The sequence below is a fragment of the Osmerus mordax genome, chromosome 10, assembly GCF_038355195.1.
Source record: "Osmerus mordax isolate fOsmMor3 chromosome 10, fOsmMor3.pri, whole genome shotgun sequence".
Classification (NCBI taxonomy): domain Eukaryota; kingdom Metazoa; phylum Chordata; class Actinopteri; order Osmeriformes; family Osmeridae; genus Osmerus; species Osmerus mordax.
In genome coordinates, this window is record NC_090059.1 from 17,436,926 (window position 1) to 17,458,253 (window position 21,328).

A 21,328-nucleotide genomic window follows, 5' to 3' on the forward strand; every position below is an offset into this window, starting at 1 on the left:
CACAAATACTTAAAGTATAAATTAAGCATTTTAATTGAGTCACAATTGTTAATTATTCTAAGTTGGTATAAACACGTAATATATCTTTATATATAGAAATACAATGCAGTGCAGTTATCAAACAATGTGACTAAGTTGTTGTATATCAATATAGTTTGTTGTTTATGTTGTTTTGGTCATTGTTCCCCCAGATGACTACACAGTGAAGGTCCATGTCTACAACAGCTATGACAGCGTGGAAAGAGCCATGACAGTTAAAGTCCGCCTTCCTCTGACCAGTCTGTCCATCTCCCCCCTGCTCACCATCCCCCTCGTCAACAACTCGTTCCTTCTAGAAGCCTCCCCCGAACCTTCCGTCTATGGAATCCTGTACACCTGGAACTTCGACGACGGTTCCAAAGAAGTCCAGGGGTTCCGTGGCCAGGTCAGCCATGTTGTGGCCAAGGCCGGAAGCTACAACGTGACTGTGAGTGCCAATAACACCCTGACTGCCCTGACGTCCTGGGTAACGGTGACAGTGCTGGAAGCCGTGGCCGGACTCCGGCTGAGCTACAAAGGACCCAACGAGCTGAACTCTGCGACCGAAATCCACGGGGAAGTAGCCTCCGGGTCGAATCTTGTCTGGGTTTTTGACTTTGGCGACGGGTCGGGGGGGAAAGCTACCCCTGATAGCTCTTCTTCCCACGTGTATGAGTCAGCAGGGAACTACACAGCGACCGTGACAGTGTCCAACTCTGTCAGCCAGGCCAGTCAGTCCCTGCCAGTGGAAGTCTTCAGGTTGTCCATCCGTGTGCTCCAGCCTGTGGGGTGTGTCAGGAGTGGGGAGGAGATACCGCTCCAAGCTCAGGTGAACGGAGACGTGTCCTCGTTGGTTTTCCGCTGGAGTTTCGGTGACGGGTCGCCGTGGGCGATCCATGAGGGGAATTCCACCGCTGCGCACATCTACTCGAGCCCCGGGGTGTATCGTGTCAACGTGACCATTCTGAGCCCGGTTGGGTCGGCCTTTCTGGTCGCTGACGTTTGCACCCAAGCACCCATACAAGACTTGACCGTTGGTCCGTTTCAAAGGGTCTTGGCCCTGGGAGAGGAAGTGTGTTTGAACGCGGTCGTTAACCCCAAACAAACAGCCGGTTACCAGTTCCTGTGGACGCTTTTCCCAAGTTTTGGAAAACCGTCCGTTTCAACCAACCTGTCGGTTATCTACACTTTCACGGAAGCAGGTGACTATGAAGTATCTCTGAATGTGTCCAACATGGTGAGCTGGGAGGTTGTCTCTCACAGAGTCACTGTGCAGGAAGCTGTCCGAGGCCTGATCCTAAACGTGAGCACTTCCTCCGTCTGTACGGAAGACACCGTCGTCTTCACACCTGCCGTCTCCAAAGGAAGTGATGTCACCTTCTCTTTAACGTTCCAGGAAAGCGGTTCGGTTATCGAGTTCGCGGGGGGAGGATTTGCAACCTCTGACCTCCCAGCCGGGGCCCACTCGGTGACTGCGAGAGCCTGGAACCAGGTGAGCAGATCTCAGGTGGTTCAGACTGTGCAGGTGATCGAACGGATCCAAGGTCTACGATTGGTCAGCCCGAGTTCCGCTATTTTGGAGGCTCTAAAAGAAGTCAATTTTCAAGCAGAGGTCACGAGTGGATCTCCGACCAACTACACCTGGATGTTCCACCCCGCAGGGTCCCAACCAGAACAGGTCCAGGGACAGGAAGTGATGTTCTCTTCACCCGGAAGTGGTTTGTTATCCGTAGGTTTGGTGGCGGACAATGGTGTCTGCGCCCAAACCGTGAACGAGAGCTTCACTGTTCAGCGTCCCGTTAGGGAGGTCACACTAGAGTGTACGTCGACACAAATGTTCACTGGATATCCGGTAACCTTCCTCGTGGCAGTAGACGGAGGCACCGATCTGAGATTTCATTGGGACTTCGGAGATGCAGATGAAGTGGTCGTCACCGACACAAACACCGTCTCCCACGCGTATCGTTCTGCCGCGCAGTACTCCGTCCAGCTCACGGCTTCCAACTCCATCAGCCAGGTCTCCTCACGTCTGCGTGTGGAGGTGAGCGACCTCCAGTGCTCGCTCCCTGAAGTCTCCCTAGTCCAGACCCGCTCCACCATCCCCAGGTCCAGATATGGCTACTTTGAAGCCAGCATACACGCCAAAACCTGCACCACATACAAGACCACCTACCAGTGGAAGGTGTATGAAGGATCCGACTGTGGATCCGAAGACGTGAGGAAGTCGTCACCCCTCCAGGGGCGTCTGGTGGCCCTCGGGGCGGGTGTGGACGTGACCTCCCCCTTTCTGTCCCTCCCTGGACGAACCCTGGATGTAGGCCACTTCTGCCTGGTCTTCACCACCAGACTTCAGGGAACCCCACTGCAGCTGTCCAGGAGCAGCAGCCTCTCTGTGGTTCACTCCCCTCTGGTGGCCGTCATCAAGGGGGGCTCCCAGCGACTCTGGCCAGGACACAGCGACCTGATCCTGGACGGCTCTCTGTCCCATGACCCTGACGTGGAGCCTGGAGGGGAGGAGGGGCTGGAGTATCACTGGGGGTTCATTTCTCGGGTAGGAAGAAATGAATGAGTACATGAACACATTTTAGTTGATAGTCACACCCGTACGTTTGCCAATGGCTTCTCCTGGTTTCCACCCTCTAGAAATCTAGCGAGCCTCCTGCTGGCCAGGAGTGGAACAGCATGACCAGCAGGATGACTGTGCTCAGCCGGGTCCTGCAGTCAGATGTCTACCTCTTCACTCTGACCATCAGCAAGAAGGGGAGAACATCTGTCTCCACTACACAGTCTGTAAGAGCTGTATGGTCACCTTAAAGGCAGGGTAGGCAAGTTGCACGAAGCTAGCTATTTTAGCTTCTGTTTGACATGATTCAAACAAAAATATCCCACCTCCTTCCTTCAAAGCCACTCCCACAAAACTACAGTAACGAGCATTGAGTGGAGGGGCAGAGTGCCTGCAGGTAGGTAGGCAGACAGACAGACAGGTAGCCCATCCAATCACTCGTCAGGGTACCCCTTAATGATTGGTCGTGTTTATTACAGTATTGCGACGCCCACAGATGTCGGAATGATTTCATATTACTGTCAAACCTTTACATATATTGGTTGCTATCAAGACGTGAAGTTACTTTCGGCAAATATGACAAAAAGTGCTTCTCAACAACAATGCCTACCCTGTCTTTAAGACTAACCCAGAACCACAATCCCACTTGAATGTCGGTTTGGATAAAGACATCTGCTGAGTAAATACATTAATATTATTATATTAATTATAACATATTATTATAATTGTCTGATGTGTCTCGTCTGAGTGTAGGTGTCTGTGAGCCAGGCCCAAGTACTTCCTGTGACAGTGGAGTGCGTTTCCTGTCGCCCTCTCTCCTCCCTGCGGGTCGGTGTTGGTCGCCCTGTCGTGCTGTCTGGAAGCTGTGAGCAGTGTGACGGCCGTGCTGAGGTAATATTATATTTATATGTTATAACTTTGTCTAAAGCGCATCAAGTTTTGGTTTTTATCATTAGTTAATGTCTGTATTTTTCTCCCTCCCTCTCCCCGTCCGCCTCTTTCTCCTTCCTTCCCTCTATCCTCCTTCTGTCTCTCCCTCCCTCAGTACCAATGGACCGCCATGGACCAGACCGGCTTGACCCTTGACCTGGACGAGGTCACTACCTCCACGGGGGGTCGGTCGCCTGACTTGGTGCTCCGTCCTGGTGTGCTCCGGCAGGGGCTGACCCTCACCCTGAACGTGACCCAGCCTGGAGGTGGGTACCCGGGCAGCGCCAGCCTCACCCTCAGCCCCTACCCGCCCCCACGCGGAGGGCAGTGTAGTCTGACACCTGGGACAGACATGCGCCTGCTGGAGACTGTGGTCACCTACACCTGCTCAGGTAAAAGCAGTACTTGTGTCCTTGTGTACTTGTCCTAGTAGTCTCCTAGACTCCTAGTCTCCTTGTGTCCTAGTTAACATGTCCTCACCCTTGTTGGCCAGGCTGGCAGGATTCTGCACAGCTCATATACAGCCTCCAGGTGGCGCCATGCCCGCCCAGCAAGCCTGCCTGCCCCCTGCTCACCCTCTACAGGTATGGATGCTCTACACCTGTAAAAAAACAACCTTTGAAGCTTTGTTTTGATAAAAGTATTTACAGTGATGCACGTATGGTAGCCCCATGGCTAGCGAGACACCAGAACTTGTGTCTGATGTTCTTGGTGTTTCATTCTTGTTCACCGTTACCAGGGGAACCCAGTCCACGTTCCGAGCCCTGGTTCCCCTTGGCAACCCTGGGCCAGAGAAGCACCTGTCAATCATCTCTGTGATCCTGCAGGTGGAGGACCACCTGGGGTCTAAAGTCACGGCCCTCAACAGGTGATGATGATTGCTGATGATTCCTCTGTGCTCGCCTGACGTTGTTATATCATCCTTTTGTCTGATTCGTCTGTGTTGGCAGGACTCTGTCTGTGCGGCGGCCAGGGCCAGGGGAGGTTGCCAGAGAATGGCTGAAGAACAGGAGCCGAACAGAGCTGCAGTCGGCCCTCCAACATGGCAACCCACAGGACCTCATTCCCTACTGCATCTCCCTGAGCAGCCTGCTGAACCAGGTAGAGCGCACACAGCCGAGTGTCGTGACAGGATCACAAATGATGTCGACTGTCTCCTCTGCTACCTCTTCGTTTCTCTCCTCATCTCCTCCCATCTCTCCTCCTCATCTCTCCTCATCCCCTCTGCTCTCCTCCTCATCCCCTCTGCTCCTCTCCTCCTCCTCATCCCCTCTACTCCTCATCCCCTCTGCTCCTCTCCTCCTCCTCATCCCCTCTCCTCCTCATCCCCTCTGCTCCTCTCCTCATCCCCTCTCCTCCTCTCCTCCTCATCCCCTCTCCTCCTCCTCATCCCCTCTCCTCCTCTCCTCCTCATCTCCTCTCCTCCTCATCCCCTCTCCTCCTCCTCATCCCCTCTCCTCCTCTCCTCCTCATCCCCTCTCCTCCTCTCCTCCTCCTCATCCCCTCTCCTCCTCTCCTCCTCATCCCCTCTCCTCCTCTCCTCCTCCTCATCCCCTCTCCTCCTCATCCCCCTCTCCTCCTCTCCTAGATGTCTCGTGAGGACAGGGGGGAGGATCTCCAGGAGAGGAGGGAGATCAGGGGGGAGGTGACACGAGCGCTGGCCTCTCTCCCTGTCTCCTCCCTCCACCAGGCTGCCCTGGTCAGCTCAGCCCTGGCTCAGGCCACTGTGAGTCTGCAGAACCTGATGCACAGATAGGAATTTATAAGCCTCACGAATCATGAATGAAACAAGAATTTTTTTTTGGGATTATCTGCTGTACTTTCTACATTCGCCATTTTTATATCACTTTGGATGAAACATAATATAATCAGTATTTTCTTTCCCTGTATTCTCGTGTGCAACAAATGTACGTATTTAGTCCAGTGAATCCTCACAGGTCCTGTGTGTTTGTCCAGGAGGTTCCGGGCGAGGCGTGCTGCCAGGAGAAGGTTCTAGAAGCGCTGGGGAGGATGACCCATGTGATGGAACAGCACACGGAACCAGGAGACACCGTAGCCATAGAAACAGGAAAGAACATCCTCACCATCCTAGGTACTGACCAATCATAGACTCTGATCGACCATTCAGGGATTCTAATCCCCACCTGTGCTTCACTGTGGTGGATTTTGTTTGTTTCTGATAATGTTCTTCTCTGTCGCTCACAGGAAGTTATTTGGCTTCCAGCCCCGCCTCCTTGGCCTCCAGCTCCTCCTCCCAGTCTTTTAGCTCCACCTCCCTGGCTTCCAGCCCCGCCTCCCCATCCTCTAGCCCCGCCTCCCCATCTTCTAGCCCCTCCTCCCCGTCCTCCCCCTCCAGGACTGCAGTGTGTGCTCTCTCCCTTGCGGGGGCGCTCATGCGCTCCCTGATGCGCCGGCGTTCCCCGGGCGAGGAGCCCCTTGCCCTCTCCACCCCTCGGATCGACACCCTCGGTTTCCGCGGCGACCCCTCCCGGCTCCTGTGCACCGATGACAACAACCCCCGCCGGTCAAACCAGTCCGACCAATCGCAACCGGCTTCCCGGTCGACGTCGTCCAATGACGAGCAGCGATCCTCCTCCCCCCCCCTCTCCTCCTCCCTGCCAGTTCCTCATCCCCGTCTCCCTCGGTGACCAGTTGAGGAAGCGGGGTTCGGAGGTGGTCCAGATCGTCCTCAGCATCGATGGGGGCGGCTGGACCCCCCTCCTCACCCCCGCCAGCCCCCCAATCTCCACCAAGATGGCCGCCATGGAGTTCACCACCCCACAGGGCCAGCCCATACCCATCCAGGACCTGGACCCTGATAGAGCCATACGAGTCACCCTGGACAACACACGACCAATGGGTGTGGGTGGGGCTAGGCCTGGGATGGGTCACATGGGGGTGGCTGGGAGGGTTGAGGGAGGGGGTGGGGAGGAGGGGATGCCCCCAGGGCTGAATGTAACCCTTTTGACCAATGGGTGGGTGAACTTCACGGTGGAGGCTGGGGATTGGCTGAAGCCAAACGCAGGACTGTTCATCACCTTCAACTTCAGCCTGCTTCCAGGTACATATGTTACCTGCCAGGTAGACATGTTACCTGCCAGGTAGACATCTTACCTGTAGACATGTTACCTGTGTTTTGTTTCCAGGTAGATACGCTGTGCACCTGCTAAGCCCTCTGTGACACTGCTTGTAAAAAGTGCAGTACGAATAAAGTTTTAACTTGACAGTTTTGAATTCCACAGGAGCTGCTGTGCGTTGCTCTGGAGAGGTGAGGATCCTTGTGACCTCCCAGGGTGGTCCTCCTGCATCCCAGAATGCCCTGCTCCGAGAGATCAGCCTCTTCTTCTCCAACGCGTCAGATTCCCTAGAGGAAACGGTCTTCCTCTCCCCACTGTGAGGCTCCTTTCAACAGCAACATTCCTTTAATCATGTTTTATATTATATACACACATAATTAGTCTTATTATTACCACCCTGCAAGTCTTCTTTTAGAGGGTCTGTTTTTAGAGACTTTTAGAGACAATACAATTACTGTATATGTGTATAACAATAATTATACCTTGGTTTCCTCATTGTTAAAAACGACAAAAAACCCTGAAAGGTGAACTTGTCCCCAGTCTGAACTCCTCAGCCCAGCCTCTCTCCATCGGCCTCTACTCCTCCCTGACCCCCAAGGCTGTCCAGGCCTCCGCCTGGGTCTTCAGCTCCCTCTGCCAGTACTACAGCCTGGAGGAGGGGCGCTGGAGCAGTGCCGGCCTCCAGCCACTGGGGGGCAGCAGCCTCCGCACGGCCAGCTGCCTCACCCAGCACCTCACCCTGTTTGGGGCCAGCATGTTCGTCCACCCAGAGGCCCTGGTGCTGCTGCCGCCGGTAGGCTTGTGTGCGGATGTTTCCCTGTTCAAACACGCCTGATTCACATGAATGGTCGTCGCTCAGCGGGTGTCGGGTAACGACCATTCGCTTGAGTCAGTCGTCCTGGAAGAGGGAAACATCTCAAACATGGAGGACCAGGGAGGATGAGAACCACCGAGCCTAACGGATGAATGTGGTCCCGGTGCTCTGCAGGAGGGCGTGCCGGTGCGTAACGTGCTGGTGGGGGTCGTGTGTGCTGTCGTGGTGGGGGTCCACCTGCTGCTGGGCCAGGCAGCCCATAGGATGGACCTGCTGGAGAGGCTGAGGCTGGTCCAGGGGGGGCTCTGTGGGCCCCCCGGCCCCCACCACTACTGGGTCCTGGTCAAGACCGGCTGGAGGCGCGGAGCAGGTGCTGGGATGGATGGATGAATAGGTGGACGGACGGACGGATGGATGGATGGATGGATGCGTAGGGAGGTGGGTGGATGAATAGACAGACGTAACTAGACACAACTGTGAGGAGTGAGCAGGGTCCCTCTCTCTCTCTCTTTCTCTCCCTCTCTTGCTCTCTCTCTCTCTTTCTCTCCCTCTCTTGCTCTCTCTCTCTCCCTCTCTTGCTCTCTCTCTCTCTTTCTCTCCCTCTCTTGCTCTCTCTCTCTCCCTCTCTTGCTCTTTCTCTCCCTCTCTTGCTCTCTCTCTCTCTTTCTCTCCCTCTCTTGCTCTCTCTCTCTCCCTCTCTTGCTCTTTCTCTCCCTCTCTTGCTCTCTCTCTCTCTTTCTCTCCCTCTCTTGCTCTCTCTCTCTCCCTCTCTTGCTCTCTCTCTCTCCCTCTCTTGCTCTTTCTCTCCCTCTCTTGCTCTCTCTCTCTCTTTCTCTCCCTCTCTTGCTCTCTCTCTCTCCCTCTCTTGCTCTCTCTCTGTCCCTCAGGGACGACAGCTCACGTAGGGATCAGCCTGCACGGTGTGTCCCAGAGCGGAGGTCGTCACCTGGGGAGGCCGGGGGCGTTCCAGCGCAGCAGCCTCGACCTGTTCCACCTGCAGACGCACCGCTACCTGGGGGAGGTGTGGAAGATACGCCTCTGGCACGACAACACGGGTACACACACACACACAGATATACACACACACACACAGATATACACACACACAGATATACACACACACGGCGCAAGGAGTTGGAAACTGCAGGATGCTTTACGTATAGAGAATAACGTGTGTGTCTTGTGTGTGTGTGTGTCAGGCCTGGACCCCTCCTGGTACGTGCAGCATGTGGTGGTTCTGGACCCCCAGTCTGACCGTCTGTTCTACTTCCTGGTGGACGGCTGGCTCTCTGTGGACCAGAGGAGCCCAGCGCTGGAGAGGGAGGTTCTGGCCTCCTGTGAGTACTCACACACACACTCACACCTTTTTGTCACTTGCTCCCTCTCTTTCTTCTGCTCATATCTCCTCTCTCTCTGTTCCCTCCCCCTCTCCTTCCCCCCCCTCTCTCTCTCTACCCTCTCTCCCGCCATCCCCCTCTCTCTCTCCCTCCCCCCCCTCTCTCCCCTCTTTCTCCTTCCCCCCCTCTCCCCCTCTCTCTCTCTCCCCCCCCCCCTCTCTCTCTCTCTCTCTCCCTCTCTCTCCCCTCCCCCACAGGTCCAGAGGATCTCTCTCAGTTCCGGCGTGTTCTCTCCTCCCAGCTAATCTACGGTCTGACTGAGCGCCACCTGTGGCTGTCGCTATGGGAACGCCCCGCCCACAGCCGTTTCACGCGAGGCCAGCGGGTGACATGCTGCGCCCTGCTGCTGCACCTGTACCTGGGCCTGGGGGCGCTGTGGTACGGGGCCACGGGCACGCACGGACACAGGTGAGGGGGGGGGGCAGGGAGTCACCTGAGGGGGGGGGGGGGGGGGAGCAGGAGGGAGGGGGTGATGTGATGGTGAATGTTCTGTCTCTTGGTTGTAGTGGCCCCGTTTCGTTCCGCATGCTTGTTACCTGGGAGACGGTTGCCGTGGGGATGGTGATCGCTGTGATGGTGTTTCCTCTGCAGTGTCTCCTCTGCTTCCTGTTCAGGAAGACCCGCACTCAGGTCTCTCTCACTCTTGTCTCTCTCTTTCTCACTCTGTCTCTGTCTCTCACTCTGTCTCCTTCTCTCTCTCTCATCTTGATACTAGCTGTGTGTGTGTGTGTGTGTGTGTGTTTGTGTGTTCCAGGTGCCGGTGGACATCTCCACGCCTCCCTCTCCTGTCTGCCAATCAGTGGAAATGGACGTTTATCTTGGCCAGTCAGAAGAGGGTGTCCCGTCCTTCCTGTGTGAGGCGGAGTCTGATGTTTCTGGAAGGGCGACTCCCTCCTCTCTGGACCCCTGGGGGGGCGGAGGAGAACAGGATGGAGGGATGGTGATGTGGCCCTCCTGTGACAGCCTCCTTGACCTCCCAGCATGCATCTGGGGCCTGACCTCTGACCCCTGTGGAGGAGAGGCCCTGGAGGTCGTCCCGGCTCGCGTGCTGAAGAGGAAGAAGGCACTGATGAAGCTCCGCCTGGCGCCCGCCGCCTCCCTCCCCTCCTCCCCCCCCTCCTCCCCCTCCCTCTCTGCTCTCACCTCCCCCTCCCCCTCTGCTCTCACCTCCCCCTTCCAGCCGTCTTCTCAGGTGTCTCTGGGACAGAATCACACCCTCACTCTGTCTGGTGAGACTGTCCGTCTACTGCACCTTACTTCACTCACATTCCTTTCAAAATCTAGTAAGGAAGAGAGGGGAAAAGGGAGGGAGGGGAGAGAGATAGAGAAACGGATAGTAACTATGAGAGCTGTGTCCATCTTGTGTTGTTCAGAGGAGAGTCTGCTGAGGTCCATAGCTGCAGACGTGGACCCAGACGCCCGCCCCCCCCCCTCCTCTTCCTCCCCCTCGGACAGCGGTCGATTCTCTCCTCGGACCTCCTCCCTCACTAACACGTAAGACCTCCACCCCTCACACCTCCACCTCACACCTCCACCCCTCACCTCCACCTCACACCTCCACCCCTCACCTCCACCTCACACCTCCACCCCTCACCTCCACCCCTCACCTCCAGTTCCAACCCTCCCTCTCCTGTGTGCTTCAGTTGGAGTTGTGGTTCGTGGGGTAGCGGCTGGTCAGAGCTGAGCGTGGACAAGCCTGCGTACGGAGAGGACATCCACAAGACCTCCTCCCCCTGCCCCTCCCTCTCCTCCCCCTGCCCCTCCCCCTCTGCGTACTCCATGGCCAGCACTGGCATCCCAAGCCCCTCCCTCTCCTCCCCAAGCCCCTCCCCTGACTCCACCCCCGCACACTCCCCCACACGCATAGGTACGCTTGTCTGTGACCACACACGATGATGATGATGATGACGGCCGTAATGTAGCTTCCCTGAGTCTCCCGTCTCCCCCACGTCCCTGCAGGTGTGTGTCGTGGTGACCCAGGCCTGGAGCTCCCTCCCTGGGCGCTGCGGGTGCTGTACCCCCTGGTGGCGCTGGTGCTGGGAGCTTGCCTGGGGCTGGTGGGGCTGTACGGAGCCAGCTTCCCCAGCAGGGTGCTTCTGATGTGGCTGCTGTCGGCCGGCTCGGCCCTCCTCACCTCCGCTCTGCTTCTGGAGACGCTCAAGGTGAGGCCACGCCCCAAACCTGACGCTCAAGGTCAGGCCACGCCCCAAACCTGACGCTCAAGGTCAGGCCACACCCCAAACCTGACGCTAAAGGTGAGGCCAAGCCCCAAACCTGACGCTCAAGGTCAGGCCACACCCCAAACCTGACGCTAAAGGTGAGGCCAAGCCCCAAACCTGACGCTCAAGGTCAGGCCACACCCCAAACCTGACGCTCAAGGTAAGGCCACGCCCCAAACCTGACGCTCAAGGTAAGGCCACGCCCTGATGCAACACACAGGAGGGGTAACATGCCCCCTCAGGTGTGTTGGATGGAAGGATGGAAAGATGGATGTAAATGTGGGGCTCTCCTGTCTGTCCCCCAGGTGTGTGTGCAGGCGGTGTGGGAGGCGGTGGTGTGGAGGCCAGTCGACCCAGAGGTGGACGAGCGTCTGGCCCAGGAGAGCTGTGTGACCCGGCAGGGGGGCGGGGAGGGGGGCCTGGAGGGGGGCCTGGAGGGGGGTGGGGAGGGGGGCCTGGAGGGGGGCGGGGAGGGGGGCAAGGTGCGCCCCCCCTGTGGGTTTGCTCTGCTGCAGGCCCTGGAAGAGGCCAGGAAGGTGCGCGCTCTGCATGCGCTCATCAAGGTACAGTACACACACAGAGGACATTGAGGTGACGTCTGTGTGTGTGTACTGTACCTATACATCAAGGCAAGCTGTCCCTCTCTCCCTCCCTCCCTCCCTCGCTCCCTCCCCCCCTCCCTCCCTCCCTCCCTCTCTCCCTCCCTCCCTCCCTCGCTCCCTCCCTCCCTCCTCTCCCTCCCTCCCTCCCTCCCTCCCTCCCTCGCTCGCTCCCTCCCTCCCTCTCTCCCTCCCCTCCCCAGAGCTGTGTGGGCCACCTGCTGTTCCTGCTGCTGGTGTTGATGGTGAACTACCAGGCCTGTGTGGAGGAGAGCCAGGGGCGGAGGCTGCGCTCCTCGCTCACACACTCCCTGCTGCACACACACAGCCTCTCCTCTGTCACCGGGTAGGACAGAGCGTGTGTTTGGGTGTTCAAGCGTGTGTGTACATGAGGGTGTGTGTGTGTGTGTTCACCTCCTCCCTCACCCCTCCAGGTTGGGGGAGGCGTGGCTGTGGCTGGACCACGCCCTGGTCCCTCACCTGTACGAGGACCCCGCCCTCCGCCTGGTGGGGTTGCCGCGGTTACGGCGCAGGTGCGGCGCCGAGCCCGTTGTGGCGTTGTTGCTGGGCAACAGCAGCGAGGCGACTCGGGCGCTGCTGTCCGCCCTGCTGAACACGACAAGGTCAGTCTGCAGTGTTGGGACCACACCCTGCCGGTGTGGTAGCAGGGAGGGGCTTAACAGGGCGTGGTCGGGTAAGGAGGGGCTTAACAGGGCGTGGTCGGGTAAGGAGGGGCTTAACAGGGCGTGGTCTTGTAAGGAGGGGCTTAACAGGGCGTGGTCGGGTAAGGAGGGGCTTAACAGGGCGTGGTCGGGTAGGGAGGGGCTTAACAGGGCGTGGTCGGGTAGGGAGGGGCTTAACAGGGCGTGGTCAGGTAGGGAGGGTCTTAACAGGGCGTGTCGGGTAGGGAGGGTCCTTAACAGGGCGTGGTCGGGTAGGGCTTGCAGCTTCACACTAACATGTTTGACCTCCTCAGGCTGACGGGCGTGGCTGTGGACTTCACCCACTACCACACAGGGACGGGCGTGTTTGTGTGTGTGTCTGTGGGGCTGGAGTGGAGCCCGGCGCACGCTCTCGTCCACTCCCTCTCCGTCAGTCCTGTCCTCATCCCTCCATCCTCCTCAGGGCCGGGCCTGCAGGTGGTGCTCATGGTAACTGCACACGTCAAGAGTTGATGAAGGAAAGAAGTAATGCATTGATAAATGAATTGGTTCCATGAATGAATGAGGCATTCCTGGTCACACAAGACCATGCTTTAGAAGTCTGGAGGATTCTTGTGTTCAACCAGTCTACTCTCTCCATCCTCTCCTCCTCCCTCCTCCCTCCTCCCCTCCTCCTCTCCTCCTCCCTCCTCCTCTCCTCCTCCTCCCTCCCTCTTCTCCTCTCCTCCCTCTTCTCCTCTCCTCCCTCCTCTCGTCCTCCTCCCTCCTCTCCCTCTCCTCTCCTCCTCCCTCCTCTCCTTCTCCTCTCCTCCTCTTCCTCCCTCCTATCCTTCTCCTCTCCTCCTCCTCCTCCTCCCTCCTATCCTTCTCCTCTCCTCCTTCTCCTCTCCTCCTCCTCTCCAGGTTCTCCTTCTCCTGTGCTCTCTGCTCCTCCTCTCCCGGGAGCTGTGGGCCATGGCTACTGAGCATGCCCAGTACCTACGTCAAGGCTGGCACTGGCTCCAGCTCTTCCTGGCCTCGTTGTCCCTGGCAACGGCCGTGCTGCGACTGAACTTCCTGTCCCAGGCCACTTCCTGTCTGCTCCAGGTAGCACTCGCTGCTAAGGACACGTCCTGGTTGCTAAGGACAGATCTTGAACGTCAACATAACTAATCCTGAACCATGACTCCCTGATGGCTCAGTCTGAGAGTGTCTCCATGACTCCCTGATGGCTCAGTCTGAGTGTCTCCATGACTCCCTGATGGCTCAGTCTGAGAGTGTCTCCATGACTCCCTGATGGCTCAGTCTGAGAGTGTCTCCATGACTCCCTGATGGCTCAGTCTGAGAGTATCTCCATGACTCCCTGATGGCTCAGTCTGAGAGTGTCTCCATGACTCCCTGATGGCTCAGTCTGAGAGTGTCTCCATGACTCCCTGATGGCTCAGTCTGAGTGTCTATCTGTAGTAACGTGGGTCTCCTCTCTCCCTCTGGCCCAGCTCCGGGTCCAGCCTCTCAGCTTCATACGGCTCCACAGTGCCGCCCTGCTGGCCCGGAGGGCGTCCCAGCTGGCTGCCCTGCTGCTCACACTGCTGCTGCTCAAGGTACTCACAGGGGGGGGGGGGGGGGATCTGCTGCAAGAAGCTCTAACCACTGAGCTGTGTGTGTGTGTGGTCTGTCTGTGTGTACCCCAGCTGGTGGGCACCCTGGGGTTGGTGCAGCGCTGGGTTGTGATTGGTCGGGTTCTCCAGAGGTCGTGGAGGGAGTTGGGGGGCGTGGCCTTGATGCTGACCCTGCTGTTGCTGCTCTGCTCTCACACAGGACACCTGGTAACACACACACACCTGGTAACACACACACACCTGGTAACATCCACACACACCTGGTAACATCCACACACCTGGTAGGGCACACAAGTTTACCCACACACCCTCAATCACATTCACAGACATGCACACAATCCCACATTGTACCCAAACCTGTGTGTGTGTCAGTTGTTCTGCAGCTCTGTGGAGGGCTTCGAGTCTCTGCATGCTGCGAGTGTGTCTGTGCTGGAGCTGCTGCGGGGGGGCGTGGTCCAGAGGAGGCTGTGTGCGGCCCGGCCCTGCCTGGGAACGCTGTTCTGCCTCCTCCTGCAGGGGGCAGCACTGGGCCTGCTGGCCAGGCTGGCTGGAGCCACACTCCTCACAGCCTACAGGTACTGCTGATGTCCTGGGGGGGTCCACACTCACTCACATGTACACAGACGCGTGAGTTGGATTGTGTGTGCAGGTGTGTGCAGGGGGAGCTGTGCTGCCCGGCCGCAGGGCTCCAGGACTACCACCTGGTGGAGTTCTTCATCAAGAGACTCAAGCTGTGGATGGGCCTCACCAGAACCAAGGAGGTACCAGGGTGGGGAGGGAGGAGGAATCAGGGATTACATTCTATTAAGTTGTGATGTTGACTTTAACTTCTCTCTCGCTGTCTCTCTCCCTCCAGTTCAGACACAGGGTGCAGTTTGAAGGCATGGAGGCCCCGCCCTCCAGATTCTCACAGGAGTCCCTTCTATCCTCCCCCCTGTCCCCAGCCCCCTCTCCTCCCCCTGTCCCTCCTCCTCCCCCCGCCCGTGCTACCCTCTCTCCCCCCTCCCCACGTCCACCCTCTTCTTCTCTCTCCTCCCCCCTCTCCGTGGGCTCTGGGTGGGGTGTGTGTGCTCCAGATCGCCCTCCACCCCAGGCCCCCCTGGACCGGCTGCTCCCCACCCTGGCTCTCCTGCTGGGTCGCTTCGACCAGGTCCTCCAGCTCACCCTGGACATCCAGAGCCTGGAGGAGCGTCTGGAGGAGGCCACCGCCAGGAGGAGGAGGAGGCTTGATGGAGGGGCAGGAGTAGAGGAAACGGAGGGAGGGGGAGTGTGTGGCAGGTCAGAGAGAGGAGAAGTGGGAGGGTCGAGAGAGGGCTTCATCTCCTTCCCCATAGCTCCTCCGTCTCCTTGTCCTCCTCTCCTCTCTCCGTGACCCCCTCCGTCAGTCTCTCCTCTCCTCCGCGCTCCTCCCACCTCTCCCCGCCTCGTACTCGCTGTTCCGAATCCTCCGTGGCCCAGCCCCACCTCCACACCTCCAGGGACGCCCACCCCTCGAAGGCCGCCCAGGCTGCCCACGGGAGCTCCGTCCTGGGCTTGGGCGCGGGCCCTCCTGGGGGCCTGCCCAGACGCAGGGCCTGGCACTCTGGGAGCTCTCACTCGGCCGACGCAGTCTGGCAGGGACCTGGGGGAGGAGGAGGGAGAGAGGGAGGAAGAGGAGGTGGAGGAAGAGGGAGAGAGGGAGGTGGAGGAGGAGGGAGAGAGGGAGGTGGAGGAGGAGGGAGAGAGGGAGGAAGAGGAGGTGGAGGAGGAGGGAGAGAGGGAGGAAGAGGAGGTGGAGGAGGGAGAGAGGGAGGTGGAGGAGGAGGGAGAGAGGGAGGAAGTGGAGGTGATGGAGAGGGAGGAGCTGGGGGAGAGGTGGGTGGAGGGGCCCCCTCGAAGAGCAGACCCAGGAGTGAGGAGGGGGACAGGGGCCACCCCAGGGAGGGGGACAGGGGCCTCCTAAGGGAGGGGTTAGGGTTAGTTAGGGAGGGGGGTCCTGTAAAGAGAAGAGCCTGGATCTCAGAGAGAGTGGATGTAGAGAGAGACTGAGTCAGGAGGGGGGAGGGGGAGAGAGATGGGAAGAAAGAAGGGATGGGAAGCGGAGACAAAAGGAAAGAGGAGAGTTAAAGAGAAAGAAAATAGAAATGTTGAACTGTAAAAGAAAGCCCCTGCTTTACTGTAGATGTTGTTGACTAAATGTGCCTGCTAAGCTAAGGATGTTCCTGACATCAGAGTGGATACTAAATGTTTGTAGGTATTCATTGTGTAATTTCAATGGATAATTTCATATATATACACAAAACAAAATTGACGTCGTAGATGTTATTTTTCTACAAAGTAATAAAGAGTTTCCCTGTGTGGCCGCTTAGTGACTGAGTCATCCATATGTGACCCTGTGTTACCTAACTCGAACCACCTCTGCTGTAATCTCACCAGGAACATAGGGCCTCATGGCATGTGGTTACCGTGGTGATAAGACTCCCATCCAGGTCCAGTAAACACTTGAGAACATTCAGTAAAACATTATGCTGATACGGCGCTGCCCTTGGATCAACCGAATCCTGAATACTGTGTTGGAAGTATTTAGTCCTGAATATTGAAAAAGAATATTGAAACATTGAAAACTGAAGAATTGAATACTAATGACAGCCAATGATGCACACTTAAATCAGTTTACAGGCTAAATTGACAACTTGTTGCTATCCACCGTAATCCTGTGTGTTAACACCGAAAGCGAAGCCATTTTTTCAAATTTTTGCTTCACGTTCGTATGTGTCTATTCTTTGAGTTTGGTATAAACACAGCATAAGGCTTCCAGGTAGCCACGCTGGCCTCGTGTGTCAGGGTTACCACGGCAAAATATGCAAAGGCTCATGGGTAATCAGTTTGTGTTGTATCCTTCCTGTATTGATCAGAAGCGTAGCCAGGATTTTATTTTTGGGGGAGCCCGTTTAAAAAAAGGGGGCCACAATTTTATAGATTTTAAGACATAGTTCTGTTCATACCTCTTGACTTTGTCAAGAGCACATTTCTTCTGCTGTTCTACATCTGCCAAGTCAACGCACTTTAAGAATACATAACGTTAATATCACCATGGTTACACGCTCTCATCAGCTCACAATGTTCCCTTTTTAATCTCTTGACTGACTTTGTCTAGAGGCCACTCGTTATGTGCCTCCTTGATAATCAGTCTTAGTGGAGAAGGCCCAGTCTCCTTGTGTGACCCTGCCTTGTTCACAGCAACAGTTGTTTGCTAGTTTATCTCTGTGATAATGGCCATCCCAGCTGAGATTACCTGCTCCTGTATATAAGACTGTGGTGATGTTAGGCTCACCACCAGTTTCCTGAAAGTTCCACAGGTGAGTCTTGTGGTCAAAGCTTGAGTGAGATTTTGGATTTCTCCCATTGAGCGTTTTCCCATCTTTTCTGAGGGACTAGGTTTGGCGTTGTAGATCTACGGACAACTGTAAGGCACTTTGCGACATTAATAAGAACGTGAGACTATATATGGTTTAGCAGACACTTAATCCAAAGTGAAATGCAGGAGGGATTTGAACCTGCATCCTCTTGATCTGCAATCAAATGCTCTAACCACTGACCTAAACCTATTACAGTGGGGCTGGGCCTTTGGCTCATATAATAGGGTCCACTTATCTATTTATTTTTTAAACCTTGCTTGAAAGTAGTTTTTAATTTAGATAAAAAAGGATCTTAATTCATTTCCACATGATTTATCTAATTCCTCTCTCTTGCTCTGATAGTTGTGAAGGTTTGCTGGTTGCCAGGTTATGTTTGACTGACAGGTGGTATTTGATTGACAGGTTGTTTGATTGACAGTTGCCAGAAGTGACTGTTGACCTGAGAAGACATGAAGTGTGCGTTGGTTCTGTGTGCCATGGTGGCGCTCTCTGAGTGCTTCCAGACGTAAGTTTCCCTCAACTCTGTTGTCCAGCCTCTGTGAGGCTCTTCTGTGCAGTCTTGGGGATGAATAAACTGTCTGCCTGCAATTTCCCCTCTGGGAAGAATGAAGGATCTATATCTGTCGAATGATATGTGTGTATATCTATATATCTGTGTGTATATATCTCTATCTCTGTGTATATCTCTATCTGTGTATATCTCTATCTGTGTACATCTCTATCTGTGTATATCTCTGTGTATATCTCTCTGTGTACATCTCTATCTGTGTATATCTCTGTGTATATCTCTATCTGCTTGTGCTCCAGGGTCCCCCTGATAAAGGGGAAGAGTGCCAGGGAGAGTCTGGAGGAGCAGGGCTTGTGGGAGATGTACAGGCTCAAGTTCCCCTACAACGCAGCCGCCAAGTTTGACCAGCAGTTCTACGGAAACGAGCCCATGACCAACGACTTTGACGTAAGAGTCATGTGACCTAACTCTCCAGAGAGTAAGATTAGGAGTTTACTCTTTTTAGCTGGGAGAGTTTTCCCCTTGTCTTCTCTGAAGGTTGAGGTTGGACTCAACTATGCCTCTCTCAGCTCTCTGGTCTCTCCTGTCCTCTCTCTGGTCTCTCCTGTTCTCTCTCTTGTCCTCTCTCTGGTCTCTCCTGTCCTCTCTCCTGTCCTCTCTCTGGTCTCTCCTGTCCTCTCTCTGGTCTCTCCTGTCCTCTCTCCTGTCCTCTCTCTGGTCTTTCTTGTCCTCTCTCCTGTCCTCTGTTAACTGATATCCTCTCTGGTCTCCAGCTGGCCTACTTCGGGGTGATCTCCATCGGGACTCCTCCCCAGTCCTTCAGTGTCATCTTCGACTCCGGCTCCTCCAACCTGTGGATCCCTTCTGTCTACTGCAGCAGTGCAGCTTGTAGTATGTACACGCTGTCTACCTCTCTCTGTCTCTCTCTCCTTCTCTCTCCCTCTCTGTCTCTCTCCTGCTCTCTCTCTGTCTCTCTCTCCTTCTCTCTCCCTCTCTGTCTCTCTCTCTCTCCTGCTCTCTCTCTGTCTCTCTCTCTCCCTCTCTGTCTCTCTCTCTCCTGCTCTCTCTCTGTCTCTCTCTCCTGCTCTCTCCCTCTCTGTCTCTCTCTCTCTCCTGCTCTCTCTCTGTCTCTCTCTCCTTCTCTCTCCCTCTCTGTCTCTCTCTCTCTCCTGCTCTCTCTCTGTCTCTCTCTCTCTTTCCTTCTCTCTCCCTCTCTCTCTCCTGCTCTCTCTCTGTCTCTCTCTCCTTCTCTCTCCCTCTGTCTCTCTCTCTCCTGCTCTCTCTCTGTCTCTCTCTCTCCTTCTCTCTCCCTCTCTGTCTCTCTCTCTCCTGCTCTCTCTCTGTCTCTCTCCTTCTCTCTCCCTCTCTGTCTCTCTCTCTCCTGCTCTCTCTCTGTCGCTCTCTCTCTCCTTCTCTCTCCCTCTCTGTCTCTCTCTCTCTCCTGCTCTCTCTCTGTCTCATCTCATCCTATCCCTCACAATCTCTTATTTTCTCTTTACACACACACACACATACAATACTAACCCCCCTTCACTACACACAGAAAACCACCAGAAGTTCAATCCTGGTTTGAGCAGCACCTTCAGGAATTCTGGCAAGAGTCTCTCCATCTCCTACGGCACCGGCAGCATGAAAGGCTTCCTGGGCTACGACACCGTCAAGGTGACACGTCTCTAATAACTTTACTCTTTGAAAGTCACAACGTTGGTTGAGAAACAGTAACGTCTCAAAGTCAGCACATTGTTGATTTAGAACTGTTTATGATTGTGTTTGCCTAACCCGGGCCTTTTCTCCTCCTCCCTTCTTTCCTTGGTCGCACTCCCTTCAACCTCCACTTTCCCACTTCCCCATCCCTGCTCCTCCCCCCCCCCCCCCCCCCCCCCCCCCCATCTCCCAGGTGGGAGGGATCCAGATCAGAAACCAGATCTTTGGGCTGAGCCAGAGCGAGGCTCCTTTCATGGCCCACATGAAGGCTGATGGGATCCTGGGTCTGGCCTACCCTCGCCTGTCTGCCTCAGGGGCCACGCCCGTCTTTGACAACATGATGAGTCAGCACCTCATCAACCAGGACATCTTCTCTGTCTACCTGAGCAGGTGAGATGTGCAGGAGGCTGATAGCCACACCTAGCATAGCAACCGCTAGCAGCATTACACCTGGAACTCCAGGTCTTATTATCCTAGCATGCTAGCTTGGTGGATGGGGATTGCTTTTCATGTAAGGGTAAAAGTGTTTTTCTCCACAATTATCCACAATATACTATTACATTATAGGGACATTTTCAGAATCAGAATGAGTTCCTCTCCCTTCCTCCCTCTCCCTTCCTCCCTCTCTGTCCCTCTCCCTCTCCCTCTCTCTCTCTCTCTCTCTCTCTCTCTCTCTCCCTCCAGGAACTCTGCAGCTGGCAGTGAGGTGACCTTTGGTGGAGTTGACCCCCAACACTACACTGGACAAATCACCTGGATTCCTCTGTCCTCTGAGATGTACTGGCAGATCACTGTGGACAGGTACTAATGGAGCCTTATAGAGAGAGACACATGCTTTATAGAGGAGCTATGTAGCCTTATAGAGAGTGACATAGGCTTTATAGAGGTAATGCAGAGTCTCCACATCTCAGCTACCAGGCCTGTAGTGATGTCCATGCTCTCCCCCTGGCAGTATCACCATCAACGGCCGGGTGGTGGCGTGCCAGGGGGGCTGTCAGGCCATCGTGGACACCGGCACCTCTCTGATCGCCGGACCCCAGGCCGACATCGCCAGCATGAACAGCGCTGTGGGAGCCACGGGCCAGAACGGAGACGTGAGTTGCTGCGGCAACCTGGCCCTGTCACGATTGAAAAGAGCACAAACGTGTTTGTTATTAAACCTTATGGTTATGTGTATATATATGTCCCTGTCTTTCTCTCTCTCTGTCTCTCCCTATCTAACCCCCATCCCTTCCTCAGAATATGGTGAACTGTAACAACATCGGCAGCTTGCCTGAAATCACCTTCAACATCCACGGACATGCCTTCACTCTCCCTGCCTCCGCCTACATCCGCCAGGTCAGTGTGTTTGTGTGTTTGCACGTGTGTGTGTGCTGTCATGCCTCTCCAGGAACACATGACCTCTGTCCTGTCTAACTGTTCCTGTCTCTCCAGTCTCAGTACTACGGCTGCCGTACCGGTTTCCAGGGCGGCGACAACCTCTGGATCCTGGGAGACGTCTTCATCAGGGAGTACTACACGATCTTCAGCAGAGCGACGAACATGGTTGGCCTGGCCCAGTCTAGATAATCAAACCCAGATCTATCCATCTGCTACTCAATCAATGAATCACCATGTATAGACTTCCTGTGCCTACTCAAGTGCAATGTCAGAACCAACACGATTGCTAGCGATTGTTAAGTGGCGGTGTTGTGGTTTGAAGTTTGAACATAACAAAAAGGCATTGTGTTTTTTTTGTTCTCTAGGAAGAATAAAGTTGTAGCATCTTGAAAGAACTCATGGCGTGTGGTTTATGTCATACTTTAGTCACAGCACTGATGCTTTGTCCATGATAATAATAT

At 55.4% G+C, this 21,328-nt stretch overlaps 2 protein-coding genes across 2 annotated transcripts in view; both read left to right on the forward strand.

Moving 5' to 3' along the window:
• LOC136950051 (polycystin-1-like) overlaps window positions 1-17,623 on the forward strand; it is a 29,525-nt gene extending 11,902 nt beyond the window's left edge. Inside the window, 34 exon segments of the mRNA XM_067244136.1 lie at window positions 192-2,569; window positions 3,335-3,472; window positions 3,627-3,903; window positions 4,005-4,095; window positions 4,251-4,379; window positions 4,462-4,636; window positions 5,124-5,237; window positions 5,468-5,603; window positions 5,717-6,108; window positions 6,110-6,572; window positions 6,754-6,904; window positions 7,216-7,381; window positions 7,577-7,772; window positions 8,290-8,457; window positions 8,602-8,739; window positions 8,997-9,207; window positions 9,306-9,429; window positions 9,554-9,653; window positions 9,780-10,028; window positions 10,173-10,293; window positions 10,443-10,666; window positions 10,759-10,961; window positions 11,324-11,581; window positions 11,821-11,963; window positions 12,052-12,240; window positions 12,594-12,768; window positions 13,183-13,365; window positions 13,755-13,859; window positions 13,950-14,084; window positions 14,250-14,452; window positions 14,527-14,638; window positions 14,734-15,155; window positions 15,263-15,485; window positions 17,618-17,623. Of these exon segments, the coding sequence (XP_067100237.1) occupies window positions 192-2,569; window positions 3,335-3,472; window positions 3,627-3,903; window positions 4,005-4,095; window positions 4,251-4,379; window positions 4,462-4,636; window positions 5,124-5,237; window positions 5,468-5,603; window positions 5,717-6,108; window positions 6,110-6,572; window positions 6,754-6,904; window positions 7,216-7,381; window positions 7,577-7,772; window positions 8,290-8,457; window positions 8,602-8,739; window positions 8,997-9,207; window positions 9,306-9,429; window positions 9,554-9,653; window positions 9,780-10,028; window positions 10,173-10,293; window positions 10,443-10,666; window positions 10,759-10,961; window positions 11,324-11,581; window positions 11,821-11,963; window positions 12,052-12,240; window positions 12,594-12,768; window positions 13,183-13,365; window positions 13,755-13,859; window positions 13,950-14,084; window positions 14,250-14,452; window positions 14,527-14,638; window positions 14,734-15,155; window positions 15,263-15,485; window positions 17,618-17,623 (8,498 nt within the window).
• Window positions 17,624-17,724: 101 nt separating this feature from the next.
• On the forward strand, window positions 17,725-21,242 carry LOC136950930 (pepsin A-like). The gene is made up of 9 exons (XM_067245456.1): window positions 17,725-17,780; window positions 18,083-18,230; window positions 18,557-18,674; window positions 19,327-19,445; window positions 19,681-19,877; window positions 20,172-20,288; window positions 20,440-20,581; window positions 20,727-20,825; window positions 20,922-21,242. Exons 1-9 carry the CDS (start codon window positions 17,725-17,727, stop codon window positions 21,054-21,056), a joined length of 1,131 nt encoding a protein of 376 aa, XP_067101557.1. The 3' UTR covers window positions 21,057-21,242.
• The last annotated feature ends 86 nt before the right edge of the window (window positions 21,243-21,328 follow it).

Bases quoted from the DNA above. Each gene is read 5' to 3' on its own strand.
- LOC136950930 (XM_067245456.1), top strand. From the start codon at position 17,725: ATGAAGTGTGCGTTGGTTCTGTGTGCCATGGTGGCGCTCTCTGAGTGC. The intron at 18,675-19,326 runs GTATGTACACGC...CACTACACACAG, and splicing joins CTGCAGCAGTGCAGCTTGTA to AAAACCACCAGAAGTTCAAT. The intron at 20,582-20,726 runs GTGAGTTGCTGC...TCCCTTCCTCAG, and splicing joins CCACGGGCCAGAACGGAGAC to AATATGGTGAACTGTAACAA.